The 25,026-nt window shown below is 38.4% G+C and overlaps 1 protein-coding gene across 4 annotated transcripts in view; it reads right to left on the bottom strand.

Annotated features, from left to right (window-relative positions):
• The window catches only part of ssh2a (slingshot protein phosphatase 2a), a 154,616-nt gene that overhangs the window by 93,595 nt on the left and 35,995 nt on the right, over window positions 1-25,026 (bottom strand). For 3 of the 4 annotated variants that reach the window (XM_048612554.1, XM_048612553.1, XM_048612556.1), the window contains exon 2: window positions 19,924-19,967. In XM_048612554.1, the coding sequence (XP_048468511.1) occupies window positions 19,924-19,967 (44 nt within the window). Of the gene's footprint in view, window positions 1-19,923; window positions 19,968-22,440; window positions 22,533-25,026 lie in introns of those variants that run through there. The other variant, XM_048612555.1, reaches the window with a different exon arrangement.

Genomic DNA, 25,026 nt, shown 5'->3' on the forward strand with positions numbered 1-25,026 from the left:
CATGCAGAATCTGTCTATGGGACATCAGTTGTAATAGATATGCAGATCAAAATTTCACAAAGCTATACAGCATCCTCACCTGTAAGATTGCAAGATTACTTTCACACTCAAAATGCAGGTAGAAATATTAACATTTTACCATTTCTAAATACAATGAACAATGCTAAATCTAAGTCAGCATAACGTCTGCTATAGCATGCTCTCAGTAGAATTCAAACTTCATGCAGATTTTACAGCACTCACTATAAAGGGTAATAAGTACTTTACAGGGCTTTTAAATAACTTATTGCAGTTTTTGCTTCAGTTTTGGAAAGTGCTGTGTTATAAAGATGGTAACATTTGCACTACGTGGACTTCAATTTATGGGCCAAATTCAAGCAAATTGAACTAGTTTAGTTTGGGAAACTTGGTTGGTATGGATGAGTTGGATCAAAGGGTCTGCTTCAGTGCTGTATGACTATGACTTTATAAGACAGAATTTTCCTTAGAACAAAGGGTTAGGAGGTATCCCAACAAGAGTTTACTCCCACAAATAGATGAATTGGTAAATAGAGGGCATAAATTTAAGACGGCCTAATTAAAAGTTTAGAAAAAACAGTTGAGACGTTTAAAAAAAAAACTAGGATTGTCACGTCATGAAATATCAGAAGTTGAATCAAAAGAATTCTTTAAAAAGGAAATGGATAAATTATGCAAAAGTAAAAAAAAAATGGCGAGTAGACAAATATAGCACTAAAGGGAAGTTCCAAAGAGTGGCACAGACTGGATGTAATACTGCAGCACAGTGGTTACAATGTTGTTACTGGAGGTGAAATATTGTCAGTATTTGGTAACAACTGTGCTCTTCCTTAAATACTTCCATGAAATATTTATAGGCCGTGTCAACCAATAAAACAAGCAATTAGGGGCTTGGTTTAATTTTTCACGTGAAGGGCAGCATCCCCAAAGTATGGTGCTGGAGAGTCATCCCAAACAATCTGCTCGATGGCTTTAACTAAAAAAAATTGCCATTATGCCACTAATTGAACCGAGATGTAATCGGAGATTTCTGGTCTAAACTGTTCCAACAAAGCAGTTTTGTCAGTAGAGAGTATGGCAAATGAAACAGTGACTAAAGAAATGTTCTCATTTATAGCATATCCTTTATTGTTTGCAAGTTACATGAAAAGCAGCATATTGTGGAAACAATAAAGCTAAAAAGGAGTTTCACATTTTCTCAATCTCAATGTTCATTTTGGCAGATTTAAATTAAATAAACAATAAAGATTAAATCACGGAGGCTTTCTTAATCAACTTTTCTAATTCAGCAATGACATTATTTTACTGACATAAATGACTTCAACTACCTATTATTACTATATCTGGAAAAGGAAATGCTCATATAATATTTACAAGTCCAAAGATTACAGATAATATTCTCAATACAGGTGGTGACAGGGACTTGTTATGCATGTACTTCAGTATGTAATATCAACAAAATGCTAGGAAACACCATCCTTCCGTACACAGCCACTTGTAGTTCTCAATTCAAAGTTTAGCAAATAATTAAGCATCAAATGAAGCAAAGTTTCAAGTAACTGTAGTCACCTGAACTGGAAAAGTTCACTCCTCAATACTCCCCCTCATCCCCACCCCTCTACTGCAATCTACACTTCAAGTCACTGAAAATACATAGTTACTGTCTCTAGTTGCACACTAATTGTTTGCCATACAACGTCTGAGTCAGAACCAAACCCAAATAGGTCAAAACCCCTCACTACTTTAAACCAAACCATTCTTGGGGACGTATTTAAGAAAGTGGGTGTACTTTCTAACAGTTAAATCTGGAGTTGATCAAAGACTGCTAAATAGAATAAGGAAAACATTATAACCAACTTGGCCAACCAAGTTTCATATTATTCCAAATTTGTTTCTCAGTAACCAAATCACTAATAATAAACCTCCTAGTTGGTTGTGTCAACCTGATTCCTCCTTTTGCCAATGTGCATGCAATTAAAATGACAGAATTTCAGTCTAATTTGCAAATTATTGACCTTGTAAGAACTAATGGTTAATTAATAACAACTTTAAAAAATTTTGCACTAAAAGAGCTTTCTAGCAATGTGAGAAGAAAAGTGCTAAATTATTTTAGAATCTTTTTCAGGGATTTGTGTTTGCCCTTAGTTATAATGACTGGAGACTAAGAGTCACTCCGTACTGAAGTTCTACCTGTTCCTGGTGTTACAAAGGGTGGGCCTTGCTACATTGCTATGCTGTGTTCCAAGTAATCAGACTGTGCCACATCAACTCATCTCTTTTGAAAGGGTTTTTGCAGAAAAACACCTTTGACCCCAAGTCATTCAGGCAGTGATCAGCAGGTAATGCCGTCAAGGCTCTGCAGCAAAAGAAGATAGTAGGACCTGTCAGATGGTTCCCTCAACAGACTATCACACTCATTTGGCAGAATGTCTCATCACTAGAATATATAACAAGCACCAAGATAAAAATTTGACTAAGGCTCTTCCCATCAGTTCCATCCTTTAATTCTAAAGTCTAACCCCGCCACTTGCTGACATCTTCGCAATTGAGGTGGGGAAAACACTGTTGTCTGCCCCTCCTCGTGAAACATACCTTTACACAAAAAGTCTTGTGAAAGTAGTAGATTTTGTTCAGATTTATCCTGAACAGAGTGAATGGAGGACTCTGTCTTCTACGGGCTGTTTCCAAGGTCACACACGGAGGTAGACAATCAACTGTACCTGGAAGACTATTAACTCAGTGGAAGATGTTCTTTGTTCTGCTGGAGACCTGCTCATTTTCCACTGCACGGAATTGTCCTCAACCGAGTGTTGCACACTGGCACATTCCAAGTTCCAGAACTACGTGCTGAGGGATGCACCAAAGCTTGGTGCAGAGGTGCAATGAGAAAAGGTCGCTGTCTCTGACCTTTCAGCCAAACTACATAAAGGGCCTGGGGACTGTAATACCACTCATGCTGTGTACGTCACAAAGAATGGAAGGTGTAAATCAAGAGCATGAAGAATGTATTGAGGCACCACAAAGTGAAACATGTTGCTAGAGCACTCAATACAGAACTCCCTGATTTACAAACGTCTGACTTACAAAGACTGATACTGAGAAACGGCTCCTTTGTATTGTCTTGCATTGTGCACCAACTTGTGCACCAATCAACTTGTAAACAGACTCCAGAACCGAGCCCATTCACAACCAGGGAACTGCCTGTATTGCTTTTACTTTCTATAATTTTTAATTTACAGCATTTTCTCTAGGGCTGCATACCTGATGTGGAACACAATTGCATAAGTAAAAAGACGGTTATGATTTTACATGCTGAATTTGTTACAACATAACATAGGGAAAGCAGAAATGTTCATGTGATGTGTTTGTTTACAATTTTAGGAACATAGGAATAGAAGTAGGCTTTTCAGCCCTTCAAGCTGGTTCTGGTATTCAAGAAAGACCATAGCTGATCTGTGCCTAATTCCACATGCCTGCCATGGTCCCATATCCTTTGATATCCTTAACAAAAAATTGTCTGTCTCATATTCAAATTACCGATTGAATTAGCATCAACCACTGTTTCAGGAGTGTTCCAAACCTCCACTACACTTGACATGTAGAAGTGCTTTCTCACATCACTCCTGAGTGGCCTGGTCCTAATTCTTACACTAAGCCCCACCCTGGTTCTAGAATTTGTATTTATCTGTATTTAACTTTGCGCCTTCCAAAATATACCCTGATCTATCCTTTTTCGGTCTAAAATGGATAACCTCATACTTGCCTATATTAAAATCCATCTTCCACAGCTTTCCCATTCACTTAATTTATCAATATCCTGTTTAATTTTATGCTGTTGCCAACACTGTCTACAATGTTGACTAATTTTGTGCTGAGAGCAAAATTGGATATTTGACTTTTTGTGCCATTATCCAAGCTGTTACAGAATATTGTGAATGACTGAAGCCCGATCACTATCCCTGCGGGATACCACCAGTCCCGTCCTGCCAATTTGAGTACTTACCTATTATTCCAACTCTGTTTCCTGCCACTCAATTTCCTATCTATGACATTAATTTGCCCTCAGGGATTTCCACCTTAGCTAACAGTCACTTGAGTGGGACTTTATCAAAAACCTTCTGGAAATCCAAATAAACAACATCCAGCAAATTACCACAATCCACTACCTTTATCACTCCTTCCAACATTTTTCTGGAGGTTTGTCAGGCATGACCTACCCTTCATGAATCAATGCTGACTCTCCCTGATTAAGTGAAATTTGAGAGATGGTCAGCTACCCTATCCTTGATTGTAGACTCCAACAATTTCTCCACCACAGATGTTGGGCTAGCTGATCTGTAATTCGCTGTTCTCCCTCTGTCACCCTTCTTAAAGGGTGAAGTGAAATGAGCAAATTTCTGATCCAGAGATACAACTCCTGAATTCAGGGAGCTCTACGAGATTATGGTTAGGGCACCAGCAATGTGCTCTCCTACCTCCTTTAACACATGTGGATGGAAACCATCAGGTCTTGGGGATTTGTCATTCTTCAGTTCCATTAATTTCCCCATTATTGACGATTTACTTAAGCTAATTTTATTTAGACCTGTCCTGATCCTCTTAATTTCTTTGGGACTTCCAGCAAGCTATCCTTCTTTTCTGCTGTGAATACTGAAGCAAAATAATTGTTCAGTGCGTCTGCCATTTACTCAGGGTCATTGACAGTATCCCCATTCTCAGCCTTCAGTGTGCCAATAGTACTCCTAACCAGCTGCTGTCCCTATATATAACTATTAAATCTATTCTTATTGTATTTTGTGTCTCTTGCAAGTTTTGCTTCATAGCCCTTTTTAGCTACTCTTATTTTGTTCCATTTGTTGGTCTTTGTCGCATTCTGTGGGATCCATACTGTTCTTTGCATTTTTATAAGCCCTTTCTTTTAATTTTACGCTGCTCCTTACCTCCTTAGATGTCCATGGCTGCTTTTTTTTTTTAAAAGAGATAGAGCTTTTCCTTCTCATAGGCACAAACTGCTTCCGAATAGCATTAAATATTTCTTTGAACTCCCTCCACTGTACCTCGGTTGTTTTACCTATTAGCAGAACTTTCCAGTTTACTGTGGGCAGTCTCTGCCTCATCCCATTAAAGTCTGCCTTACTTAATTCCAAAATCCTAGAATCTGGTCTTAGCTCATCTCTTACAAAATGCTACAAATGTTATGATCGTAATGCTCATGAACAACTAGATCACCAATTATTAGAAGCAATATTAGATCCTCTGGTCACATCCAAGACATATCACCATAGCAAACTATGCTGCACACACACTACAACTTCACAACCTTTCTGGGAGTTGCTTGTCTGTCTCTCCCAGTCGATGTTAAGATTAAAATTCCCCATTAACCACTACTGTGCCTTTGCTATGTAATTGCCTAATTTCACATTTATACAATGCATTTTATGAATAAAAGTAGATCTTTGGGCAGGAATATCAACATGTGATTTTGGGGCACAAACTAGTTCTGTAACCCACCTTAAAATGGTGAGCCTGAGAAATAATTTGGTTAAGACTATTCTTATGCTATCATGTTTAGTTGGATGCAAAGCAGCATCAGAGTAGCTTGGGAGTCAGCAGGAGATCAGACTCAATTATTGAAACAGGAAAGTTCAAAACCTCCCGCAGCAGGTTGCCTCATCCTGCTTTGCTCTAAAATTTACTACAAATACAAAAGTTAAGTTACACTAATTGCAATTAAGGAGCAAAACTGCATGCTTCCAATAGGATCTTGGGGTTACTTTTCCCAGATTTTTAAACCAGATTGAAAATAAGTAAATTAGATGATTAAATAAAAACGTAACAGTGGTACAAGTTCCAAGTGTTCACTTAATTTTCACCACAAAAGAAGGTTCTTTCAATGACTGACACATCATGTAGTCACTGCTGACACTCCCCTCTATCTGAAGGCAATACAGCATAACTTAATAGATGTAACTATCATCTTGGTCAAGGAAATATGAACATTCCTGCTGCTACAACTCACTAGGGTAGCACACCATAAATAAAGGTCAGTATTCCCAGAGTTGTACCAAATGTTAAAAACCTTTTTCTAAAGCAAGCACAGTACCCATTCATCTGACTTTCAGACAAAGATTGATAGAAAGCATGAATCAGGTTTCTGTACTAACCAAGATTTATTATCGGTTACAAGTAATTAGACTATAACTACAGGTAAACAAATAAACCATTGACAAATAGCACCACTAATTAAAACAATAATCCACCTTACACACAACACACACCACACACACACACACACACACACAACACACACTCTTTTCCCAATTTGTTTATCTGTGTTTAAGGGCAGAGGTAGAAGAGAACTAGAAAATCAGCTCAGTGGTCTTTGCTTCCCAATTCCAGTACGGAGATGATCCTTCTTTAGTGTTTAGCTCTGTCTGGAAGCTTCCACTGATTTCTAAGTATAGAGTGACTGATATACTTGAAAACTGTCTCTGATTTATCCATTCAAAAGTCAAGCAACTGCTGCAGGAAAGATAAATTTTTTGTTCAAGTTTGTAAACTGCAGACAACAGGCACCTTCTGCTGAGAATAACAGTATACATTTATGTCTTTCTCGATCACTTGTTTCCAGTTCCAATCTGCTCAGTTAGCTGAAAACCAATCAGCTTCACTTGTAAACAACTCCTCAGTTCCTGATCATCAGCACATTGAAAAAAACCCACAGCCACAAAACAGTTCACAATAGGTATCAAATTCCTTGATGTTAAATTATGCAGCCATCCTGATGAATACCTGTCTATAAAGAGTTCTCTCTCCTTGTAGTTCACAGTTCTTAAAAGTACAAAAGTAAAACCTTATGAAGTCCTTATACTTCTTTCTTTAAGTAGGCCCATGTGTGGAAAAAAAACATACACTAATACATTTTAAATGAACCGTTTGAAGTTGACTGTGATACCACTGAAGATTTGTAAGAGATATTTCATGGTGTTTGCATACAGCAGTTTGTGACAACTGAAATCTTGCTGGACTCGTAGAGTCATACAGTATAGAAAAAGGCCCTTCAGCTCATCCAACCTGCTCTGACAAATAAATCATCACCTTTCTACACTACTCCCACTTTCGAGCACTTAACCTGTAGCTAACATTTGAAATGCTCATCCATTTTGTAGAACCTGAGAGATTTCCTGCCTCTACTTCTCAGGCAGTGCATTCCAGATTCCTAACACTGGATTGGTGAACTATTATTTCTGGTCCTTCATGATTTCTTTTCAGCTTTGATATGATTGGCCACATTGTTTTCTTTCTACACATCTCCAATGTCATTCAACTGAGTAAGACCACTCTCAGTTGGCTCCATTTATAGCTAACAGTAGCTGGATTTCCATTTGCGATGGCTTCTCTGCCTGGTCTTGCACTGTTAACTTACTGTCCTGTAAAGAATCTAACCTTGGTTCCCTTGGTGACATCATTCGAAAACATGTCACGCCATCATCACACCACTTTTTTGTTTGCTCTTGCTGGTTTTGCCCCAGCGTCAGCTCACCTGCTGTTGAAACCTTCGGTTATATTTTTATAACCTCTAGTCTTCATAATTCAACACACAAGTGATACCTTGCTCTCCATAAACTATGTTGTTGGTGTTCGAACTTGTATTGTCCCATCACCAGTGTGCTCATTGGCTCCCAGTCAGTCAGTCAGTCAACATCTTGATTTGAAGATTTTCATCTTTGTTTCCAAAATCCTCCATAGCTCACCCATGTCTATCTTTGTAATCTCCTCAAACTCCACAACATCCCAAGCTATTTATGATCATCTAATTCTGGCTTATTGAGCATCCCCAATTTTGATCGCTTCACCATTGCTGGCTGTTCTTTGAAATGACTAAGCTCCAAGTTCCAGACTATCTGTGTCTCTACCCGGTTTTCTTCCTTTAGGGTGCTTCTTTGATCAAGCTTTTTTCATTGGTCAACTGCTCTAATATCATAGGTGATTGTTATATTTCTTTAAAATACTTCTGTGCAGTAATATGATACATTTTATGAAATTTAAAAAGCACTGTTAATATCAAAGTTTTGTTGAATCATGCCAAATGTGATCTAGTAATATCAGTCCATCACACAGAATGTTTGAGCTCCAAATTTTCTTGATTTTAATAATCTAGATAAAATCTATTTCATCTGCTAAGCATGGAAGTTTTCCCACAGGTCAACATACAACTTTGATAGAGTCAATGGAACAATCATTTCCGAGTAGAAAGATAAGCCTACCTCCCAAAGTAATAATAAAGATTGTTACATCTTACAAAGTAAGTAAACCAACTCGAAATGTCTTAAAACATGTGGTTTGAAGCTTGAGGGCTGCTAACAATTGCCACCGCCAGTAACAGTAGAACTGTTCTTTCTATAAAGGTGTGGAACTACATAAAACAGGTTTCAGTTCTGGGAAAAATTAAACTGCATATTCTTGTTACAAAATACTGTAAGCAGCAAAATCACAAAGCAGTCTCACCACCTTCTCAGTTCTACTTGAAGATAAATGCAAACAAAAAAGGCAATTGGTCACTAGTCATAGAGTGTTGCTACTGAAGTGTTTCACTTTGTATTCATCAGGACAGTTGAAAAAATCTAAACTTCAAAAGGCAGCAATATTTAATACTGCATGAGAAAAGGATGCTGATTGGTTCAGGCATTACCATGGAAAATGTACCAGGAAACCTTGGTGCACCATGTTCACATGTGGTTCAAACAAGGCATAATGCCTGGTTCAAGAAGGCGTATTCTTGAGGTTAATGTTATTTTTCAAATGAGGCCTAATCAGAGCAATGCATTACCATGTGACATAGGAACAGAAGTAGGCTATTCAGCCCAACATGCCTGCTCTGCCATTCAATGAGACCATTGCTGAATTGATAGTGATAAGGCAGAAAAACGGAGTTGAGAACGATGCGGTAAAGAATTCCACAGATTCACTACTCATAAAAATGTTTCTTTTCTGTCTTAAATGGGTGACCCCTTCTAAAATTATGCCTATTGGTCTGAGACTCTTCCACAAGGTGAAACAACATCTCCAGAACAAGCAAGCTCAGCAAGCACCGTAAGAATCTTATGTTTCAACAAGATTTCCTTCCAATTGTTCAAACTCCAATGAGTACAGGCCTAACTTCCTTAACCGCTCTTCAAAATAATTCCTCCATGCCCTCTCTGAACGGCCTCTATTGCCAGTATATTATTCCTTAGGTAAGGGAACCAAAACTGGTCACAGCATTCCAGGTGTGGTCTCACTAGCACCTTGTAAAGGCTAGCAAGGATGCCCTATTTCTTTATTCCATTCCCTTTGAAATAAAGGCTAACAGACCATTTGCCTCCCCTATTGTCCAGTGGACTTGGATGCTTGCTTTTTGCAATGCATGCACGAGGACAGCCAAATCTCTGTGCTGCTGGTTACTGCAGTCTTTCCCCATTTAAATAACACTCAGCCCTATTCAGCCTGCCAAAGTTCATAATCCTATATTTTCCCACATACTGCATCTGCCAAATTTTTGCCCAATCGTTTAACCTGTATCCTTCTGCAGAGATCAGATGTTATCCTTATTAAATTGCCTTTCCTTCATTTTTGTGCCAATTCTCGACTTGGTGATAGTAGATTCACTTCTCTTATCCATGTGATTAACAGATTGTAAATAGTTATGGCCCTAGCACTGATCCCTCTGGCACTCCAGTAGTTAAAGGCTGCCTTCCTGAAATTGTCCCGTTTATCCCAACTCTGTCTTCTATTAGCTAGTCAATCCTTTATCCACACTAATATACTATCCCCAACACCATGGGCTCTTATCTTTTTAAGGTATGGCACATTAGGTTACTTATCAAAAACCATTTGCAAATCCAAATATATTATAGGTGCTCCTCACCTCCGCAAAAGAACTCAAATTAATTTGTCAGGCATGATTTCCCCTTCAGGAAGCCATGCTGACTGTGCTTGATTATGTACTTCTAAATCTTTTACTATTGCTTCCTTTATAATAGATTCTAATATGACATGTTAAACTAACTGGCCTATAGTTACTGTTTTCCTTTTGTTTCCCTCCCTTTTTGAATAAGAGAGTGTTATATTGGCAATTTTATGAATCTCTGAGACTTTTCCATATTTAAGGATTTTCGGAAGGTTACAGACAATGCATCCATCCCATCCACCCTCTCTGTAGCTACTTCCTTTAAAATTCTAAAGTGCAACCCATCAGGTCCAAGGGGCTCTCTAGCCTTTAGCACCATTAATTTCACTAGCACTTTTTCTCTAATGGTAATTATTCTTTTTATTTCCATCCCTTCCCTTTAGTCCCTTGATTAAAAGTATTCCAGAAAATACTAAATAATATCCTCTGCCATGAAGATTGATGCAAAATATTTATTCAACTCCTCTGCCAATTCTGGGTTCCCTATTATTGTTCCTCAGCCTCATTCTCTGAAGGGATTTATTTTCCCTGTGGCCTTTCTTCCTTTAATACATTTTAAGAAGTTCCTACTGTTTTTATATTACTTGCTAGCTGGCCCTTAGTACATTTTCTCTTTTATTATTTGTCATCTTAGAAGGCCTATGGACTAGGCCCACCAGCAACTTCTACCCCATGTTATTTCATACCTCCACCCACATGTCTTCTGTCATCTGATCCTAGCTTATTTCTTACCATCATATTTATTCTATCTCATAGTACCGAAGCTGCTCCAGCACACTTCCATTCCTGCCTCTCTTTTTTGAAAAATCATTAACGCAGAATATTACATGCCAGTTTTGATTTCCTTGTAACCATGTCTCCATAATGGCTATAGAATCATACCTATTAACCTCTATTTGTGTCACTACTTCATTTATTTGGTTCCAAATAGTACCCGTCTTTAAGTAACGAGCTATTAATTTGCCTTTTAAACATTTTCCCCCATTGGCCCTATTTGTAACGTTTTCAAAAAAATCATACATTCTACCCCTTCCTGTCCCACTCTAGGTATCATTAAAATTGTTGCCCTGCGATACCATCATATCTTTTTGATTCATAAATCCACATATACACTCCTCCAAAACCTACAAGAATTATGTTAATATAACATCAGCTCCAATCTTTAAGAATAGCAACATTTTTAATTAATCTGTTCATTAGTTTTTTTTCTGATTTCTGTACTTGGAGTCGTAAATCTCTTAGCCCATCTATAGTTCTTAGCTTCTTACCACCTTAGAAATTACTCTGATCTATCTTTGTGGAGGTCAAAATGGATTCCTCTCAGTTTTCCACTTTAAACTCCTTTCCACTATTATATTGATTCACTTAACCTATCAATGTCCCTTTCCAACTTTCTGATTCCACCTACACTACTCTTGACACCTAACTGGTTTCAGACAACAGTTCTGGAGAAGGGTCACTAGACCAGTCAAACTTGCTGAATTTTTCCAGCAATTTCTGTTTTTGTTTTTGACTTCATAAATATACTGCCACAAAAGGCATTATAATAAAAGATGTAATTTAAGCTTTTCCAAAATAATTCAAATGTGCAGCTTGTATATAGCACCATTCATGACCGCACAATGTCACAAAAGCATTTTATTGTCAATTAAGTACTTCTGATGTGTAGAGTCTTTTAAAACAAAGGGAAATACAGTCGCCAAACGATGCATAGCAAGGCCCTACAAAACAGCAATGACGTAAAAAAGGGCCAGATAATCAGATTTAGTTATCTTAGTTAAGAGGTAAATGCTGTGTGAAATACAAAAAGAACTCCCTTTCTTGAAAATATTGTGGGACTTTTAAATTCATCGGAAACAGCAGGCATGATCTCTGGATATAGTCTAATCCAAACAAATGGAAGGAAAGGAGAAGGAGAAAATTTCAGATTTTTAAACAAATGATCAGAGGCCAAAGGGAAATAAAACAAGGTATAATGATTTACATCAGTCCGGACAAATCCTTTGGCAACTAATGTATTACGGTGCACCATATTTGATAAAGTATGGATCTGAATAAAAAAAATTTATGACCACTCATGGACTAACTTAATAATCCTTTTCCCGCTTTAGATCCTACAAATGAAAAACATAACTTGGCTGTAGCCAATGCTATTTCATAGAGAGTTGGGAAGCACAGAGGAAAGAAACATGATTTGCTTTCCATCCTGGTGTGGAATTCTTTACTCTTATTTGAGCGCTAAATTGTGTAGACAATACAAAATAATTTTCAGATGGAAAAACATTTTGAGCCTTACAATAAAATGATAAAATCCTTTTCTGAATGCCTGTCTCTTGTAATGCATTCAATAATATGGAAGAATGCTGATAACCCAATTTCATTTTCACATACTAAATGGCACAGCATGGATTTACAATTATTAGTTTTTAATTGTAATATAATCTACAAAGAGGGAGTATTTAAAATGAATTTAAATGACTGAACAAGAGCCACTACCACTACTGAAGACTTCAATGGTATGACAACTGCCAATGCACCTAAATGAGCTCCAGAAACCATGCCGGGCTGGATTATAAAAAGGGTCAGGAAATTACCATTTGGGAACGAGGGCTAATTGCCTACGAATAGTACTTTTGCTTAAATTGGTTGCCAGATATAATCCTTATCACTTAACATTAAAAATTAAAAGTTTACATTGTATTGAGCTGAAAACAGACCTCAACACATGACTTCAGCTCATGGCATCCGTAGGGTTTGGCTTCTCCAGCAACACAGTGCTCTGGAAGCCCATGCTGATTTGCTGACAGCAGACATTGCTGCAGGACGAAGTTTGTCTGCAAGCTACAAACCATTCTCTTCCATTTTCTCCGACTTGCCTCCAGAACATGAATCCCATTTCAGCTCTACTTCTGCTGGAATCCTCATCCATGCCTTTGCTACTTGCATAATGCAGGGTCATCCAAAACTCTGCTGCCCGCGTCTGAACTCACAGCAAATCCTGTTTACTTAGTTCCTTTGTGCTCTCCAACATATATTGACTTGCAGTCAAGCAGCAGAGATTTTAGAACTCTCATCTTTGCTTTCAAATCCCTGCATAGTCTGTACAATTTCCTACAGCCCCACAAAGCTTTGAGACATTTGTTCTCCTAATTCTAAACTTTTTGAGCATCCCCAATAAAAGAAATCCCATTTTTTTATTGTGTGCAATAACATTATGCCTAGAAAAGATTCATTTTATCCATCATACAAAAGCTAATGTAAATAAGAGGAGATTATATTTGAATTACATAAACTGTAATCATGCTTAAATATGAGCATTAGGGTTCCATACTGTGGAAGGCGATAACCTGTCTTTGACTTTAAATAAATGAGCAGTTAGAGCTTTCAATAAAGTCAAAGTTGTCAAGAATTTTCAATTTTTGAATCCAAACTTTGCTTTGGAAGGCTACATAAACGGTTTTTAAAAAGGGTTTCTTCCCCCATTCAGACTTTTTTTTAAAAACTGGAAGGGCAATAAGGCAGAAGGCCCACAATGGTACTAACTTGCTGCTGGAAAATAAGCAAGATATTCCTGGAATGATTCATCTGCTAACATCTTCTTTTCTTCTCGTTACTCAAAATGGCCCTGAATCTGTCAATTCACAGTACATTACACCAGTAACATGCCTTAAGAATTATGGACCAGACCAAACCCAATTCAAATATATCAAGGAGATAGCCTAGACCCTAAGTTTTATCTTATTTAAAGGCAATTATTAAGTCCTGTGTTCCAGATGTAATCTGGATTGGTTTAGACTACTCGGCTTTAAGCAAAACACACTTTATTCTTACGCTACAGTTAAACTACAACAAAAGAACTGGTATAAGTTAAGCGAATAATAGATTATTTAACTACTAAAAGCAACTGTTCCAATATAGTAACATCCCATAAACACACCCTTGGCAAAGACAAAGTTATTAAAACAAATTCTCTCATGTGATTCTGGTAGCAGAGAGAGAACTCAAGCTTTTGGCTGGAGATGGGAGACATAACTGCTTCCTCAATCAACTGCAAAACCCCAAATGCTGGCTCCAGCCATTCGTGCTGCTTTTATTGTTCAAAAAAAAAAAAACCCAAGGCCTCACAAGCTGTTTACTTCATTGGCTTGGAAGAGACAGCTTGGTACCTGTGGCTCAAAACCTCTCTTCGAAACAAAGAACAATGTACACCTCTTAAAGCCAAAGTATCCTCACACTTGTCCTTCCTGAAACATGGAAGGCGTGGAAGGGATTGGATACAGTGGATACCAAGAGGATGTCTCTTCTTGTGGGGAAGGCTAAAAGTAGGGTTCATAAATGTAATGAAAAGAGGTCTTTTATGTTAGAGATAAAGGAGAACATTTATTCTTGCAGTGGGTCTCTTCCCCAGAAGGTAGGGGAGTTTGGGTCTTCGAGTGTATTCAAAACTGACGTGGATTTTCGATAGACAAGGAAGTCATGGGTTATTTGTAGCAGACAAGAAAGTAGAGACAAGGCAACAATCTGATCAGCCATAATTCTACTGAATGGTGGTAAAAGTTTAAAGGGTCAAATGGCCTACTTCTGTCCCAAACATACATGTTTCCTTTGTATTTAAACCACATTGAGGTTAAAGGCACATGATACTCTAACACAACTGCATCAAATCACCTGATATCTATGCCATGATCAAGACAGGAGGCAAGCATCTTGTCAACAGATCTTCATGGCATCCCACAAGGATTTGCGATGTAAACTAGTGGCAGACAATAGCCTGCAGTCTGATCTCTTTTCCTTCAAGGTGAATCTTTGACCCCCTTTTATATTCACCACTTGTCCTCCTCTCTATGACTTTCATGTAGGACACACCGTCAATTCATCACGTGGTAAACCTTGAGCATAACCTTACATTTTACGACTTGGTAGCACAGTGCTACATGTTAACACATCCTGAACATTCACACTCTTTTCAAGATAAAGTTATTATCTTTGCATCAAATGACTTTTGAATGGGTTTTAAAAACTTTACTGTCATACAAAAGGTCCATCAATTAAAAGGGCTTAAAGTGTCAATTTATTTTTTGGTTTATTTCTTCAAGGAACAGTGCAATAATAAGTGAAAATTTTAGACAACAAATATTTTGTTATCTATTGAACTGTAAAGGTCTGGGTGGGATGCCTCTTCAGACTGTCGGTGTGGACTTGACGGACTGAATGGCCTACTTCCACACTGTTGGGACATTATGACTGTAAAGAAGATAGCACCGTATTAACTAATTTGTTTATGTTAAAACACAATTCTCCATTTAATGTTGCATAATTGCTGGAGAATGCTCGGTTGCAACATAGAGGCCTTGGCCAGATGCAATCTTTCCAGAGAATGTCCAGTACAAGTCAAATTGAAATTATCAAAAGAATACAATTTCAAAGCAGAACACTCAAAATAGATCAGAAATGGCCACAATAATAAAAAAAAAATGAAATCATAGTATTCCTTCACAGACTCACCATTCTAGGCAAAAAAAATTAGTTATTGAAATTGCTATCCACAACAGAAAAATGTCAATCTAAATCTGGACAACTCAGAATGCATGGAAGAGCATTCTGGTAGATTCCCTGGTTTGCATAAATTTACTTATGACAAGTTTGTACTGGTTTACAGAATTACATACAGACTATTTAGCAAAATTGTCTGCTCCAGCACTTACATGAGTATCCTTGGATCCCCTTTCCTCTGTGCTTATTATTACAAACAATATCTGCATTATTCGCCTACTTACAGTAGCAACTTTTGCTCTTTTGCCACCAATTTATGTAAAGGTGCTTCCCTGGAATTCTCTATTAGATTTATTGCTTAGTAATTTATATGTACAGTCCCTCGATTTGGATTCCACACCCTTTCCCACTAACCCAAGCAGAAAGATCATTAAATCTACCTTTTAAACTCTCCACAATTTTAAGGTTCCCCTCAGCTTATTATCTTCTACTGAAAAGATCCCAAGCTTTTCCAGCCTTTCATGATAAGTATATTCACTCAGTTCTCAAATCATTGTTGTGAAAACTTTCGTTTGCTCCAACCCCAGTTCCTCTGTGGCCTTTTCGTGGGAGAACAGAATTGTGCACAGTACCCTCAGGCTGTACTTCAAGCAAGATTCTGTACAAGTTTAACATAACTTGCGGGCTTCTCAGTTCTATTCCTCCAAAAAAAAAAATGAATCCCACCCCGTGCTAGTTTTGAAGGCTTATTGACTTGTGTCACGACTATTAGTGACTTATGCATCTGTACCCCTAGCTCCCTTTGCTCCTCTACCCTATTCAGAGTCTTATTCAAGTAAGGTATTGTTTTCTCAGTTTTACTACCACACTATATTTGCACATATAAATTAGCTTCAAATGTCAAAATGAAAGGGCTGATTGGGTTACAACAATGTACTTTGTCCTCAAGCATCAGGACACAGGAGTGAAATATTCCTATTTTGTACCTATTCTTGCCTTGTAAATCTTTGCTTGCCGTTCATTTTGGATAAATACCAAATTGGTAGTAATAATTTATATTAATGTTACTGAAACAGCAACAGCATGGTTCTGTGAACTGGTGATCACTGTTTTATAAGCACCAACAAAAATACTTTGTTTCAAGCAGAACTATTAGGGACAGGCAATAAATGCAAGCCCAGCCAGCAACACTCATGACCCCACGAGTGAATATAGAAAAAAATCCTGTTGCAAGGAACATCTTTTGCAGAACAAAAGATCGTATGCCTCCACATTCTGCTTCATGTTTCAACCTGCTCACAAAAAACATGCAATCCAGCCCCACACTTCCTTCTTTCACAACCTTAAGAATATATAGAATGTGGGGGAAAATTATACCCCTTAACTGACAGAAACAAGGCAGGGGGCAGTTTAAATGTTGCTGAATAATTAGCGACTAAACTCTTTCCAATCTGGCCAACTCCAAACAGCAAAACACCATCAAAAACCTACATCCTTTGATTAGTTTGCAAAGCAGGACCAACCTTACCCTGCAGTTCACTCTGTCTTTGCCCCGTACTTAAATATTCTTCTAGTTTCTCTGTTTCCATTCATGCCCGCTCCTGGTTCATCTTGTCCACAAGTCCCACTTCCGAGCCTCTCAAATATATTCCCCTCAACTACAGATCATCCAACTTACTATGCTAGCCCCTATGTGAATAGCTGGTTTTCCCCTCCCCTTCCCTCTAGATCTACCATCATAAACCTCTCTTCTCAAAGACAGCTTACCTTCGAAACCTATTATCCTTGTAAACTCCCACGTCAACTTCAATTCCCTTTTCCCTTCTAAGTTCTTACTAGTGTACTGATGTCTCCCAAATCTGCTCTCTCAATTTTTGCAATGGCCTGTTTGAACTACTCCAATCAGGGTTACACTTCTACCAGACTATCAAAATGGCCCTCAAAGTCACAATTGATATCCTATGTTATTATGGCCATGATAAAGTATCCCTTTACAATCTTGTTAACCTGCCTATGTCATGGTTTATTACTGCATCCTCTTAGAATATCTTTCCCATTGGCCAGATGGATGTTACTGACCTTGCTCAATTCCATTCTGATGGCTTCTCTTTTTATTTCTTTATTCGTTCACGGGATGAGGGCATCTGTAGCTAGGCAGCATTTATTGCCCATCCCTAATTGCCCAGAGGACAGTTGAGAGTCATCCACATTGCTGTGGGTCTGGAGTCACACGTAGGCCAGACCAGGTAAGGATGGCAGTTTCCTTTCCTAAAGGACATTTGTGAACCAGATAGGTTTTTCCTACAATTGACAATGGATTCACGGTCATCGTGAAACTCTTACAGATATTTGTTGAATTCAAACTCTGCTGCTGCAGGATTTGAACCCAGGTCCCCAGAACGGTATCTGGGTTTCTGGAGGAACAGTCCAGCGATAATACCACTAGGCTATCGCCTCCCATCCCATAATGTAACCTTTAGAGGCCACCAAAGGAGAATGTTCTTCTCACAGAGGTTTGTTAATCTTTGGACATAACTACCCAGACAGCAGTGGAGACTGGGTCACTGAATATTTTCAAAGCTGAGTTAGACAGATTTGATCAAAAAAGGAATCAAAGATTATGGTGGGCTGACAAAAATGGAGTTAAAGCCACAATCATGTCAGCTACGCTCCAATTGAATAATGAAACAGCTTCAAAGGTTCAAAAGGCCTAGTCCTGTTTTTGTCTTGTGTTAAATGTTGCTCAGTGTCAAAGTTTGTTTAATACAGTTCAATTAAGTGCCTTGAGACGTTTCACTGTCTTAAAAGGTGCCATAAAAATGCATGTTGCTGTAGTACACAAAAATAACCAAAGGCCTGAGTTTGGAGCTGTGATGATGTCTCTCCTAATATAAAGCTATTATGGAATGTGCCAGGTGCAAGAAGAGGCCTAGCAGCTAGGCCCTGTTAGGAAATCTTTGGCATCATCTCACAACAGAATAATAGACAATAATCAACCATATAACCAACATTTGAACTAGTGACAATCCCATTGCTCAATGAAGTAGTGTTGGTCCCCCCACATCTGCGGCATCAACAGCAGGAAGCCCAAGGATTCCCAGCCAAAGCAGAGGGGACTGAGTCCTTGCAGGGAGTGCACTTAGGACTGTTGAACTTTTACCTTTATACTTTATTTTTCCACTTACTACTAGGAAGGACAATAACAACGTTAACTTCCAACTTTATTTTTCTATTTATACTAAGAACAAAGGTAATGTTTTACTTTTAACCTTGCTTCTCTATGTTATTATTTGTACTTAAGTTTTGTACCTAGGTATCTTTGTACTTAAGGTGACACCTTGTTTTGGGACATTGTACACTTTTCACTGTACACTTGTACTGGACTACATCTGACAATAAAGCTTGAATCAAATCAAAAAGTAACTCCACTACAATCACTCTCCTGCCTTCTAAGAACATGTAATTGGGACTGCATCTAAGTCATGATATTTGGGCAGAATCGTCAGCAATAACGTCCACTAGATACAGCACTGGGAAGAGATGCTTGTTATCATTGCATTAATTAATTAACAGAAAAACTGCCAACAGAATTAATGATTTTTGTCAATGGTTAGCAATCACTTTCTCTGTGTAAAGCGCAATTGTGGGATTTTTCTTCTTTAAGAACAAGTTGCACGTATCTAGGCACCATCTGGTGGACTTCAAATTGTAGTGCACAATCAGTGTGGATCATGGGTTAAAGCCAATGGTACCAGATTACATTCAAGTATCAGTTCTAATTTTGTTCTTTTTGTTTTCTGTTTCACAGGCAAAGGAGAAACCAGGTCTATCATTTCTATTTTCATCACATTCCAAGTGTGATATCTCAGACAGAAAATACGCGCAGGAGAGGGAAAGAAAGACAGATTGTGTGAGAGACAGAGACAGAATGAGCACACGGCTGGGTGGGTGTCATAGGGCTCGCACAAGTTCAAGACAGGGAGCTCATGTATCACACGATTGTGTACGAGAGAGAGGGAAGGTGAATCAGAGGAGATCAGCGTGCACAGGGTAGCAAATGCAAGAGCAGAGCTTTTTCTCCCCATGTCAAAACTTTGCAAATGCAAGCTGTTTATTGTCTGATACAAAGCTGCACTGATACCAGAGTTAACAATTTAAAAAAAAATTCAAACTGTCACCAAAATATTCACTTCAAGTTAAAACTTGCGCTTTTATACTATTTAATACTTCTAAGGATATCTTCTAAATAAGTTCCAAAGCGGACATTTCAGCAATGATTCTTACCAGAGCGGGGCACTTGCATCACAGATCAATTCTTGGATTAATAATGGTTTTTGAAGTCATATTTCTACACTTATTTCCAAAAATATCAACGTGCTTTTAAAGCAAATGTTATGCACCCTATTTTTTTGCAAATCTTCATAGAATAGACACTGCTTAGAAAATTAAGTGCCACCTCTTACCTGCGTGGTTGGGATCTGCGTTCTTCTTCTCCACTGTCAGCCTCCTGCAAGATATTAAAAAGGAAAAACTTTTTATATCCCCAAATAAAAATTACTTGTGCAAGACAATTCAAAAATTTAAACATCTTTCATCCTGGGTTTGATAAGTCGATTTGTATCTCATTAAAAATAATTCCAATCAACTACTAGGAGTAAATGCCACGGAGATGTAAATCGACCTTCACAAATGCGAATAAGGAATGTAATTATTTTAAAATGCACCAGGATAGTAATACAATAAAAGAAAAACGGGGAGAAGAGGGTAATTTTCCAGATTAGTATGTTTCTGGCCCAGCAGGAAGGAGACAGTTCTGGATCTGCTTGAGGGGAAATAAGGTTGCTGAGGGAGGTCAAGAGGATCAAATTGTCTGCAGAGCAACATTTGGGGAGGAGAGGAAAAAAAAAAATCAGACAGTGATTATGGTATTTGTTATCTATGCTGTGTTTGAACGTAGAGTTTAAAAACATTAAACTAGAGAATTGCCAGTTTCAGTGCAGAGAGAATGAATCTGTCAGTTAACTGAAATCAAAATCTGGCAAGTATAAAAATGGATGCTCTGGATACTGTCACAATACATTCTGACAAGGGGAGAAAGGTCAGAACACCTTGCGTGATGAAAGAGATAGACAGCAAGCAATGTTAAGCAGAAAAAGGGCACATATGACAGATATCAAGTTGATAATACAAACAAGAACCAGGCTAAATACAAAGTTCAAAGTTAAAAAGGAAATTATGAATTATTACAGTGCAGCAGGCTATTCGACCAGTGTCTTCGCCAACTTTTCAAATGAACATTCTCCTGCATTTTGCCTTGTAACCTTACACATTACTTAAATAAAAACAATCTAACACCGCCTTGAAAGTCTTGATTGAATGTGTCTCCACCACAGTTCCAGCTACATGCTGACTACTTGCTGTGTGAAAAAGCTTTTCTCACGTCACCTTTGTTTCTTTTGCAAATTACCTGAAACTTATGCTCTTGAATTCCGAATCCTTATATAATTGGCAACAATTTCTCCCATCCAGGGCCAGATCCTCATAATTTTGAAAACATCCATCCAAATCGTCTCTTAGTCTTATCAATGTCAAGGGAAACATCCCAACTTCTCTAATTATCGTCATAATGGGGGTCTTTCATCTCCAAAACCAATTCTTGTAAACCTCTTCTGCACTCCTTCCAAATTTTTCTCTCATGTCCTTCCCGAAGTGTGGCGGTCAGAATTGTAAACAATACCAACTGAGGTCTAACTAATGTCATACAAGCTTAGCCTCACTCTGGTATTAGACGCCCTTGTTAATAATAAAGCTGGGATTCTGTACACTTTATTAATTGCCCTTTCCACCAGTCCTGTTGCTTTTAATAACACATGCATACACATTTTTAAAAACCAACCTGATCATACATGATACATCTATGTAATCAGGTGGGACTTGAACCTGGGCCTTCTGGCACAGAGATAGGGATGTACTACTGCACCAAAAGAGCCTCCTCATATCCATGTATACATCCAGATCGCTCTGATCTTGCGCACATTTGAGTAGTACCTTTTATTTTATACTGTCTTTCCATGTTCTTTCTACCAAAGGGCACCTCACACTTCTCCACATCGAGTATCACCTGCCACTTACCTTCCCACACCATTAACGTGCCGATGCCCTTTTGAAGTTCTATACTCCCACCCTCAGTTCACGATACATGCAAATTTTGTTTCAATAGAAATTTGAAATTCTTCCCTGTGAACCAAGGCCTGGATCATGTATGTATATTTTATAGATACATATTAATGTCCTTCAATAAGGACTTATACAGTTAATGGCAGGACCCTGGTGAATGTTGCAGAAACAGAAGGACCTGGGGATGCAAGTTCATAGTTCCTTGAAAGCAGTGTCACATGTAGATAGGGTGGTGAAGGTGGTGTTTGGCATGCTTGCCTTCATTAGTCACAGCTTCGAGTACAGGAGTTGGGATGGCGTGTTGTGGCTGTACAAGACACTGGTGAGGCCACTTTTGTAATACTGCATTCAATTCTAGTGCTATAAGAAGGATGTTGTTAAACTAGAAAGGGTGCAAAAAGAATTTACAAGGATATTGCCAGGACTGGAGGATTTGAGTTATAAATAGAGGATGGATTGAATCGGGCTTCTTTTCCCTGGAGCTTAGGAGGCTGATGGGTGAGCTGATACAGCTTCATAAAATCATGAGGGACATAGATAAATGTGAATAGCCAAAGTCTCTTCCCTAGGATATGGGAATCCAATAGGTTTAAAGATGAAAGGGAAAAGACTTAGAAGGGATCTGAGGAGCAACTTTTTCCACAGAGAGGGTGGTGCACGTATGGAATGAGCTGCCAGAGGAAGTGGTAGAGGCACATAATTGTAACATTTAGAAGACATTTGGACAGGGGTACATAAAAAGGAAAGATTTAGAAGGATATGGACCAAACGCAGGCAAATGGGACTAGTTCAGTTTAGGATACCTGGTCTGTCTTCATGCTGTAGGACTCCAAGACTCTCTCCTTGAATGCATCTGATCTAGTCCAAGTACATTGTCAACTTTAGGCACAGTCTATCCAAAACTACCACCTTATCAATTTTTGAAGACGTCTATTGCCAGAGTTTCCTTTATGGCCTGGATAGTATCTGCTTCCTTAATAAAGACACATGCAATGTATTAATTTCATATTTTAGCCATACGTCCTCCTTCCATGGGTAAATTCCCATTATAGTCACTAAATCAGCCCTGCCACTCCTCCTGTCATCCTTATACTACAGTTATTTTTTAAAATATTAATTTATGAGATGTGGCAGACATTGGCTAGGTCAACATTTATTGCTCATCCCTAATTAAAGAGTCAAAGAGTCAATCACATTGCTCTGTGGCCTGGAATCCCATGTAGGCCAGACCATTAAAAGGATGGCAGATTTTCTTTCCTGAAAAGGTGTTATGGACCAGACCAAACACCCTCAAAACTATATTACAGAAAATAGCCTATACCCCAACTTTTTCTCGTTTTAAAAGACAAGTGTAAGATACTGTGTTCTAGATGCAATTCGATTGGTTAAACTATCAGGCTTGAAGCCAGTTAAAGTGCAGACAAAATCAGAATTAGCTTAAATTGTAACTGTCAAAGCACTTAAGACAATATATACGTAAACAACCACCAAATAGCAATGTCAAGATAGTAACATTCCATAAACACATGCTTGGCAAAGGCAAATTCAGTAAAATAGACTGTCTCACATGCAATATTTCTCCAGTCCAGGAGAAAAGAATACCAAGGGAAAACTCAGCGAGAGAGAGAGAGACAGACAGCGGGCGCAAGGATGGGGGCGAGCGAGCGAGGGCACGCGGGGGAGAAAGAGAGTGCGAAAGAGCGCAAAAGAAATCAAGTGTTCTGCCTTAGCAGCTTTCACAAGCCCAACAGCTACTGAAAAAGTTAAACTAAAATCCTGGTTCTGTGGGAGCTTGACCCTACCCATTCAGGCTGCTTCTACCATTCCAACTTTAAAAGAAACCCCAAGGCGTCACAGGCTGTTTATTTTCTTGGCTTGGAACAGATGCTTGGCACCTCTGTCTCAAACTCTCTTCATGAAACAATATCAGTATAAAATATACCTCTTAAAGCCACAGAATTACCAAAAAAGGACATTAGTGACCCAGATAGAATTTTATGACAACCAATACTGCCCAGATAGTCACCAATAGACCAGCTTTTGTTTCATTTCAGATTGTTATTGAATTAAAATTTCACCACCTGTCAAAATTGGGTTTGAAGCCATATCCCCAGAACATTATTTTGATGCTTAGTTACCAGCCTACGAACGTTACCACTGGGTCACCCCTTTCCTATGTGCTTAAAGACAACTTTGGGATTCCTTTTTATGTTGTTATATGTCAATTTTTTCATTATCCCCATTTGCCTTCTTATTTGCTTTACTCCTCTCCTCTGAACCTTCTGTATTCAGCTTAGTTCTCAGCCATATTTTCTACCTAACACATGCCACAAGCACATCTTATTCTTTATCTCAGTTTCTATTGCCTTTTTCATTCAGGTAGATCTAAAATTGTTTGCCCTACTTTTTCCTGTTTAAGGGAATGTTGACAGTGCCCAAACTCTTTTTTGAAGAGTTATTCAGCATTATTCAGTTGCTGGTTCTTCTCATCAACCTTTGACTGGAGCCAAATCTGTGCAGTTGCATTCTTGACCCATTGTAGTTGGCTTTCATCCAGTTAATTATTCATATTTGTATTATTCATTGTGCTTTTCCACCATCATCCTAAACCTGATCATATTATGATCCTGTGCCCTAAATGTTCTTCAACTGATATTTGATTTACTTGGCCCAGTTCAATGCAAAGAAGGGAGTCTAGCATTGCCTCCTTTCCCAGTTGAAACATATTGCTTTACAAAATTCTTCTGAACACCATCGAGGGACAAAACCCACTTTGTCCTTTACACTACTATTTTTGCAGGCTATATTTGTATAATTAAAGTCCCCACTTTTAACCAGTATATAGTGTTCGTCTTTCTGTAACTTCCTCGTAATTTTGTTCCTCTACACTCCCCCCATAGTTGGTGGCTCGTAGACTACACCAAACAATGTGATTACACTCTGTTCATTCCTCAACTTTAGCCAAATCAATTTGGTCCTTGAATGCTCTGGGACATTGGTTAAGCATTGCTCTGCTGGAGAAAGACAATATTGCCAACCCACCTTCTTTACTTCCTTCTAATCTTTTCGGAACAGCTTGTATCCAGGAATACTTAAGCCACTCTGCCCTTTCTTGAGACAGGTCTCATTTCCAACCACATTATGACTCCACATGGCAACCTGCACCTGTAACTCACCAATCTGATCTACTTTGCAATTTTAATCGCCACATCCCTGTCAACAGAGTCCCAGCTCTGCTCAGAAACAACTTGTCCAGACTGTACATGTGCCATCACCCCAGTCCCAATTTCCTGGAAATCTAAAATCCTCACTCCTGCACCACCTTTCTAGTCACACATTCATCCATCTGATCCTCCTATTTAGATAACACCCAGTACAACAAGCAAGTG

The sequence above is a fragment of the Rhincodon typus genome, chromosome 26 (genome assembly GCF_021869965.1).
Source record: "Rhincodon typus isolate 14 chromosome 26, sRhiTyp1.1, whole genome shotgun sequence".
NCBI classification, from domain to species: Eukaryota; Metazoa; Chordata; class Chondrichthyes; order Orectolobiformes; family Rhincodontidae; genus Rhincodon; species Rhincodon typus.